This window comes from Hibiscus syriacus, unplaced genomic scaffold (assembly GCF_006381635.1).
Source record: "Hibiscus syriacus cultivar Baekdansim isolate YM2019G1 unplaced genomic scaffold, ASM638163v2 tig00110356_pilon, whole genome shotgun sequence".
Taxonomy (NCBI): domain Eukaryota; kingdom Viridiplantae; phylum Streptophyta; class Magnoliopsida; order Malvales; family Malvaceae; genus Hibiscus; species Hibiscus syriacus.
Window position 1 is genome coordinate 51,279 of NW_024062700.1, and position 9,442 is coordinate 60,720.

A 9,442-nucleotide genomic window follows, 5' to 3' on the forward strand; every position below is an offset into this window, starting at 1 on the left:
GTTAATAAATACATCATCCCTGTATTTTCACCCTCTCCCCATCAATTCGAGCAGATTGGGGTAGCAATCCATCGACAGGTTTTATGTCGATATTTGGTCTGATTGGCGGTGTAATTCTGTGATAGCCAGCCTCTTCCACCACTTTGCTTGGACATATCATCAGCCTAGCTGCTTCAGCTTCTTTGGCCGTCATTTATTGGGCAGTTACTGCTCTTGCTTTTGGGTACCTCTACTACTATGATTCCTCTCATAATATTTTAAAGGTAATCGTTTTTTGCCATTTAGAGATGAAATAATTTTGTAAATCTCCAAAATAAGGATTACTGGGTCACAATTATAGAGTATAATTTCTTTTAATTTTACATTGATTTAAGATCAATTCCCATCATGCTTATTAAACATAATTATTAATTTTATAAAATATTCAAAATACTCTTTCCAGCATCCTAAGAAATAAAAGTCACCAAGCAAACGGTAGAAACATGGATAATAGCTTCCAACAGCAAGTAACTAAAATTCAAAGAAAAGGATGGATTGGCAAACCCACTAATTCAGCACTACCACATGAAAAACAAATCAAACCAAGTCAAATTCTTCTTGTTCAAAAATAAGGCACATAAATAATTCAGAGGAACATTATGACTCCAAGATGAATGCATTTAAAAAATAAAACCCGAACCTTCTGTGACAACCCACATTGCATCCATGTATTGTATACCTGCAGATAAGGCACAGAGCACAATTCTTATGAATTTATCTCATCACTGCTGTACCTCACCTGACTCTTTCGAAGCTTCCTTGATCTCATCTCCAGCCTCATCCTAAAACCAAGGAACAAAACACAATGATCACAAACAAGAAATCATCTGAATAGAGGACTTGAGAAAATCCATCAACTAGAAAAGGAACATCCGATATTAATCAACGAAACAATTAACAGGAGTCATGACATAACAATAACATCAGATCAGAATATTAGTTCTGAAATTAATGTGATAAGGTGAATTGTGTTTGCATGTATAATGTGGCAGAACATTCTTGTTTCTTACTACGGTTAAAGAAGCAAGGGATTATCTTGGAGATCAATTGAAACTTAGGGATATTAGTCCAGGCATTAATTTATAAAATGTAATGCCTAGAAATGTAGATAACTGTAGTCATGATGATGAAAGCAAAACGGTTTGCTTGAGAACATAGCTTTTGACATTTTTCAAGTCTATGTCGGTGCAAAAAATCATGGCAATTTAAAGAGAGATTTATTTGATGTCTAAAGACAGCAGAGCTGCATGAAATTTTCATGATTACACACAAAAGGGAGAGAGTGTGCTGTGAGATACCATGATGTCAGATGTCCAAAGCGTCAGATTGTCCCGGAGAAGTTGCATGATTAATGTACTATCCTTGTAAGATTCCTCGCCCAAAGTATCCAACTCAGAAATAGCCTCATCAAAAGCCTGCCAAGTAAAAAAAATCATTTTAGCTGACAAGCAACCTTTGGACAATCACTTCATGTCATTGAGAAGCCATTTGTGGTTCTTCACATAAGAACAATCTAATCCTCATAACTTGAATACACTAGATTAATAAATCCAAGTAAACGGATATCAATTTACAACATTAGCAGACTTCATATAGATAAAAGCAACCATAAACATTTCAGATCAGACTTGGTCTAAGCTAGAACACATAAAACTTAATTCAATGATGGCACAATAATTCTTTTAGGTGTTAACAGGTTGGCTCCTCAAACATTCAACTAACTTATATACAAGGAGCTGCTATCACAATTAAATCCAGTTCGGGTAGGATTAAATTAAAACAATTTACTATGCCATCCAAAACCAATGGACCACACCAAAACAGTTAAAAACTGCAGAGTTTAGTTTATTAGCTGTTCCAGATCAATGACTGAATTAAGTGAATAAAAATAATAAAAGAAGATATTAATAGCAAAGCAGTAGAGAATAAACACCTGTTTTGCAAGATTGCAGGCACGATCAGGTGAGTTGAGGATTTCATAGTAGAAAACAGAGAAGTTAAGAGCAAGTCCAAGCCTAATTGGATGAGTAGGAGCAAGCTCAGCAAGAGCAATATCCTGCCATCATAAACAAAAATAAAGAGAAGCTAAGAAATTCCATCTTAGCCTTTCAGTAGATGCTCAGGAACTATAGAGAAAATAACTAATATCGACAAAACAGCAGCACCAATTCACCCACCTGAGCAGACTTGTAAGCCAACAAAGTGCTCTCGGCAGCTTCCTTCCTCTCAGCACCAGTCTTAAACTCAGCAAGATACCTGTGATAATCACCCTTCATCTTAAGGTAAAACACCTTTGACTCAGCGGATGAGGCCGAAGGGATGAGGTGAGATTCAAGAAGGTTCAAAATCCCATCACAGATCTTGCTGAGCTCAGCTTCAATCTTGCCCCTATAATCCTTTATTTGTGCAACATGATCTTCATTTCCTCTGCTCTCTTCCTTCTGCTCAATGGAAGAGATGATCCTCCATGAAGCCCTCCTTGATCCAATCACATTTTTGTAAGCCACAGAGAGAAGGTTCCGCTCCTCAACCGTCAGCTCCTCAACATCCACCGTCTTTGCAACTTTCTCCATGAACTCCACCATTTCCTCATAACGTTCGGCCTGCTCAGCCAACTTGGCCATATAAACATTTTCCTCTCGTGATGATTCTGTTGGAGACATCTTTATAATATCAATCTAACACTTAATCCTGCAAAAACAGAAAGATTTACTCTTGTTATACAAACATTTCTAACCAAGTCCAGGGTCTAAACAATAGCACCCATATCTAGAACAATCATTCGATACATTCTCACCCTTCAACCCTAAAGCATCAAAACGGTATTCAATTTTAAGTTCTTTGTTTTTTCAAATTATCTAACTCACAGATCCGATCTAATTTGTTTCAAAAATACCAAAAGGTACGTCCTAAATTTAATTATATAATAATAATAAGATCTAAACAGCGAGGAAGACATGTCATTAGCACTAGCTCCTATCTTTTCCGTTCCAACAGTTTCACATTATCTAAACTGTTGTTTTTTTTTGTTAGAGAAACTTTTCCAGTTTCAATTTAGCCCAATTTCTAGGAACCGAACAGATCGCAACAAAAAGAAAGGAAAAGAAAACCCTAAGTAGTCAAATCAACCAATGAAAAGATCAAATACTAAACAGATTGAATCTAAACCACTAAGATTAACCCAGTAAAGAAAGCTGCAAAACCATTCATTGCATCAATAAAAAAGCCATTAACAAAATCAGAGAAATGAATGTAAAAAAACAAAAAACTTAAAACCCTATAGATCTCAAAGTAAAGTAATAAAATCCAAAATTATCAATAAGACGCTGATCCAGAATAACGTACCAATCGACGATATTTTCTTCCCTTTTTAATTTTCCTTCAGATTTGTTGGTGGAAATAAGAAGGCGGAGAAATTTATTTTAGGGAGTGAAGACTGAGGAGACCAATAGGGCTGATTTTTTTAGGCAAAAATACATCATAGGTCGCTTTACTTTTGAAAGAAACCAATATGACCCTCGTATTATCTTTTCTTTTAAGATAACCCTCCAACTTAGAAAATAAACTCAGTTTGACCCTTTGACCAACTTTTTTTCATCATTGACTATTACGGTGTTGATGTGACAATTCACTGTACTAACATGATAGTCCATGATACTAACATGACAATCTTTTAACTTAAATTTATTTTTTGAATTGCAGAACTATATTAAAAAAATAATATGAGTTCCACATTAATTTTTCTAAAAAAAATACAGGGATGTTTGATGCTTTTTGTCATTTTTATTATTATTATTTTGTTTTTCTAGGAAAACTGTAACAAATGGAGAATGAGAGAAAGATAGAGAGGTCCAATGATCATGCGACAGGTGGCAGATAGCAGAGATTCCCGTGGGCTTTGGTTTGGGCCTGTCACGCTGGGAATTGAGGCATAGTTTCATAAAATGTTTAAATAAATAATTAATGAGTAAAGTATACAAATGATCATCGATTATAAGATATTACTTTATTAAGTCCCTAATTATTAAAATTTGTAAAATGATCCTTTAACTATAGAGTATTGTTTTGTTGAATTTTGACTACTAAATGTTATAAAATGATCACCCGACTATTCATATATTTCAAACTTATCATTTTTAGTTAAAAAATTTGAGGTCGTTGAGTTGTGCATTAACTTGTTAACTAGAATATGATAAAATTTGATCCTGGAATTGTTTTAGTTGTATTTTATAGATCGAATCTCCATTTACATTATATCTTCACATCAATACTTGAAATATTATGTCGTCGATTTAGTGCTTGAAAGCAACGATGATGTACGTATACACCATTAAAATGTGATTTTATTATATCGCAATTATTAGGTTAACAAACAGGTCAGACAACAGATCAAATTTTTCACGAAAAATAAAGAGTTTGAAACATATTAATAGTCAGAGAACACAAAAAATAGCATCCTATAATTAGGGGATCATTTTATAATTTCTAATAGTCAGATGACTCAACAAAATAATGCTCTATAGTCAGAAGACCAATTGTATACTTTACCCATAATTAATCTATATTGCAATATATAAAACACTTCTAGTTAAATCGTTGTCAGGTAATTTGTTTAATACTCCATTGTTTTATACAATCTCAGGTTTATGAGTATGTGAGCAGAAAGTTGATGACATAAGAAACACTGCAATCAGGTAATTCAGTCCTTAGTTTGATTGCAAGGAAAGCTCATTGTTGAGGGTACAAGGGGATGATAATCTGATTCAGATATGGAAAGCTCATTGCAGATATATATATATATATATATATATATATATATATATATACTGGACATGGCTGGTGCAACAGCAACAGCTATGCATATGGAGGAGGAGTATTCTCAAAGCTAACAACAGATAACTAGCTTAGAAGTAGAAGAAGAGATGGATCAAGACACAACTCAAACAGACAAAGCATAGCCTTCAAAGAAGGTAGATCACAAGATGCAATTGTTGAATGATATCTACCCTATGAAAAATCTTACATCACAAAACCATTTAAGCCTGCCTTTGACGTCTACATTAACCGAATCACTACATAAAACACATATATGTAAAGCCATTAATCCAACAAAACAAACATTGATACTGGCGGACAGTCTTCCGTGACTGAAAATATATAAATCAATAGAATGATAGGGAAAATGCTACTTACATTAGATGGAACTTGAACCTATCGGATGTCGATACATATCCTAACTGAAAATATATATAACTTCCATAATTAGAACAATGTTTCGAGTTTTCCCTACGATAAGTTCAATTTCTCGACTCTAAAATCGTGTATAACCCTAAGCAATATAGAACTTATATTGCGACCGTTACGATCTAGTGCTTTTATTCCCATCTTGGCGTTGCTTTTTCTATCGACAATAAACTATCGAGACAGTTCATTGAACTAGTTGACACATTTACAAACTCCTTACACCAGCAACAAACACAATCTTTCTTAAAATCAAGAGCTCCACCAATATACAAGTGCAATGATATATATATATATATATATATGTATATGACAGTCGATAGTAATATTTCTGTAGAAATTCCATAGTGTTTCGTCAACTACCAGTCATCTTCATTAGTATTTTATCTTCACAAATCCTTTATGATTCTCCTATTAGAAAGACTAGCTCCATTCCAAGGCTAGACTATTGTTGATTCAGATTAATCAAAGGGTTTGAATACACCTGCTAGTTTACACACACACTTATATATATTGTTAGAATGCTCGAGTATGATTTTGCACAGTAACCTGGCAAAGGGAGATGTTAATCAGTCTGGACCACCAGTGATTTCAGTAAACCTAGCCATATACCTTCAAATTTTTTTTGAAAAGGATATGTTTCTCTTGCAATAGAACTACACATGTAATAAAATGTATTTATTCTACTAATCTTATTTGACCGAATCTGAAAAAAGGACAGAAATTAGAGTCTGATAGAGATGACAAAAAGAATAGAATTTGCACCAAGTAGAGCCTATAGGCCGTATTCAAGTTTCAAGTGACCTGTCTCAATCAGGTTCAGACATAACTCAGATTTGAACAGTACCAGTGACCTTCGAATGCAAACAAGTTCATATAGATTTTTCAAGTTCGTACCCCAAAAGAAAGGATTATTGAAATGAACTGCTAGAGTTTAGAAAAGAAAGCAGATATTTCAACTTCATACTATAAAACACCTGGTACATAAGCATATTAAAACAATTTTTTAGCAGTAATGGATTTGTACCTAAAGACAACACTCTAGACTCTGTAAGACACTGACAGCAAACAACAAACATCAAGTCAACAACAAGAACTACTCCAAAGGGTTTATTCAAACAGGTTTTCTTCTAAAGCTTTTCGGTTTCATCGTCATCCTTAAAGTTCCAGGAGCATCATCCCAAACTGGCTCGAAGTTGACGTCTCCAGAGGGTTCGCAAAACTCATTCCATGGTTCGCTACTGGAATGCCATCTCCAGCTGTTGGCAGTCCAGCAGAAGCTGCAGAAGCAAGTCATCAGCAGAAACAAATCTTCTCTTAGCCAGCTATAACCGACTGTAACTATACTATACACGTGGCATTAGCTAAATGGGTCAGTTGTTAGTTAGTTAGCAGTCTGTTAGCAAAACTGTTAGTGAATCAGTTAGCTATAGCTGCACACAATGTATAAATTGAATGTAATTCAGCAATGAAAAGCAAGTTTCCAGAAATGCTGTTTTCTTCGCATAGCACCATTCCAACATGGTATCTCTCGCCAAAGATCTTGGGATCTTCCTCCACGCTGCTTAAAGTTTTCTTTCAATGGAGTTTCCTGCCAATGCAAAGTCGTTCACTCACAAGAAAGTAAATATCATTCTTGATGAGATGAACTTTCTGCTTTGGAAACAACAGATTCTGCTTACAATTCGGAGCCATCGTTTAGAAAGATTCCTCACCGGTGCTGTGGCAACTCCACCTGAAACGACTGTCGATGATGATGGCATAACACGAGTCAATGAAGCCTATGAAGAGTTTATAGCACAGGATAGTGCTATCGCCTCCTGGTTACTATCAACGATTAGCAATAATCTTCTTCCTCAGTTTGTTGGAGCTGAAACTGCGACAGCCGTATGGAACACTGTTCTTCAGTTTTTCGCCAATCGCTCCACTACGGCAGTGATGAGTTTTCACTATAAACTTCAGTCCCTAATGAAAGGAGGTGACTCTATGCGTACATACCTTACTCGGGTGAAGGAGGTTTGTGATGCCTTAGCCTCTTGCGGCAGTGCAATACCTCAAGTCGAGCACATTGCAAGCATTCTCAAAGGCCTTCCACGGGAATACCAGCCCTTCATGGCTGTTATAACCACAATGAGAGAGTCTTTATCCTTGGATAACATCTACACCATGCTTCTTGATGCAGAAACACAACTCGCCAGTTTTGAAGATCAATTGGAAACCTTACAAATGAATATAAATGTTGCTCAAGGGGAAATTCGCAACTCAGTAAGTTCCAACTCAGGTTATGATTCAAGGTCTGGAGCTCAAACAGGTGGTAGAGGTCGTGGTAAATCAAAAATGCAATGTCAACTCTGTGGAAAAATAGGCCAGCTTGTAGACCGGTGTTGGCACAGATTTGATGAGGATTTTTCATGTGTAACTGCATCAACTCGTGGATCCAATCAGTCAGACCGTCGACCAACTTCTTCAACACATAATTCACCCTCTGATACTGGATGTGAATGTTGCGCCAAACGTAAGTCTGCCTCATCTTTAGCCGTTCAACCACAAGCAAATACCTCATCCATGTCCTCGGATCGCTGGGTGGTAGACACTGGTGCCACACACCATGTGACCGCAGACTCTAATAATGTCTCGACTGTGTTTGGACTTGCCTTGTTTTCACAAATTTCCTTTAATGATTTTAAGTATTTATTTAATCGGCAAGCAATTTTTATTAAAAAAATCAACCTAACAATTAGTAGTATACCTCATTAAAAAAAACCGTAATCTTAAATGGGGAAAAGAGTGCATACCCCAAAAACCGGACACAAAGCTATGAGCAAAACAACTAAACGAAGCAAGCAAGCAGCTAACAAGGACCCTGTTACAACCTAAGGCAAAAACCACCCATCTTCACAATCAGCCAAGCGCGAAATCACAGAGTTTACCACCACGTTATGAATAGTTCATGCCTTGACAAACAATCAGCTAATGAACTGCGTGAGGCCTTGCTAAAAGGTCTCCAGAAGCACGACCAACACAATTAAAATCACTGAGTATGAAACTCCATCCACGCCTGCAGATGTAGCATCTTCTACACCACAGTCTCGAGCAGGCCCTGATCGAGAAAATGACCTTAATTCACCACAATTCGAACATAAGAACACCACCACCTCCCTCCTCGGACATGCCAACAAACATAAGAGACCAAGCAGAAGCAGCAGGGGGCCTCCACACCTTCTCAATGCAACACAACCAAAAGCTCCAAACAGCTACCGAAAAAGAGGCCAGCCACACACTTCTCAGGTTAATGGCCAGAATTTGGGAGAAATAGAATTGAAAAAGCTCCTCAACACTTCTCATATCACCCCAAGACACGATCCACCACTATGCGAAAGCTCACCAAAAACAGCCGATAAAGCATATTACTTAAGAACCAGCAGATGCATAAACAAATGATTTTATCTCTAAAATATCCTAATGAAAGCCTTTGAGACGATTAAAAAATTCAGCAAAATCGAGTCCACGGCTCTCCATATATGGTGTAAAATACATTTCTGTATATTATTAAAGTGGTGAATAAGATCCAAGAAAATCCAAGCTATGCAAAAAAAAAACTGTATATTATTAAAGTGAAGGATTTCTAATCAAAGTTTTTTGTTTACCTGATACCACAAGTTGCTGGAGTTGTTGTAATCATCCGATAAAACTTGAGTACTGGAAGATGTAACCTAATTGAACAAAAGGCATTGATATTGTCATTCTCAGGAGAAAAAAAATTAATATAAAAATAAATACTTAAATTATATTCATTTTCTCATTTAGGTGTTTATAGGGGTAAAATTAAAAATTTATTATAGTAGGAGTTAAAATAATTTTTTATTTTTTATAAATACAATTTTTTTTAATTTAGAGTGCCTGATAATTTTTTTTTATTTTTTTAAAATATATATTTTTTTATATTAATTAATAATTAAAAATATAATTGACATGGCCAATGGTCTCTTTAACTACTACGGACGTTAAAAATTTTCGTTAAATAACACGTGTCATATTTTAGTAATTTTAAATATTTTATATTTTTAAAAAACTTAAAAATATATTAAAAATATTTTTTAAAAAAGAATCTCCACCAACACCCAACCCCGTACCTCACCCTTTCCACTCCCTCTCTCTCTTT

General features: G+C 35.5%; 1 protein-coding gene across 1 annotated transcript; it reads right to left on the reverse strand.

Annotated features, from left to right (window-relative positions):
* Positions 1 to 507: 507 nt before the first annotated feature.
* On the reverse strand, positions 508 to 3,504 carry LOC120120948 (14-3-3-like protein). Its single transcript, XM_039140432.1, has 5 exons — positions 3,385 to 3,504; positions 2,217 to 2,730; positions 1,973 to 2,095; positions 1,338 to 1,454; positions 508 to 821 (listed from the first exon to the last, which is right to left on the reverse strand). The coding sequence occupies exons 2-5, from the start codon at positions 2,700 to 2,702 to the stop codon at positions 762 to 764; spliced, it is 786 nt and encodes a 261-aa protein (XP_038996363.1). The 5' UTR covers positions 2,703 to 2,730; positions 3,385 to 3,504; the 3' UTR covers positions 508 to 761.
* Between the last annotated feature and the right edge of the window lie 5,938 nt (positions 3,505 to 9,442).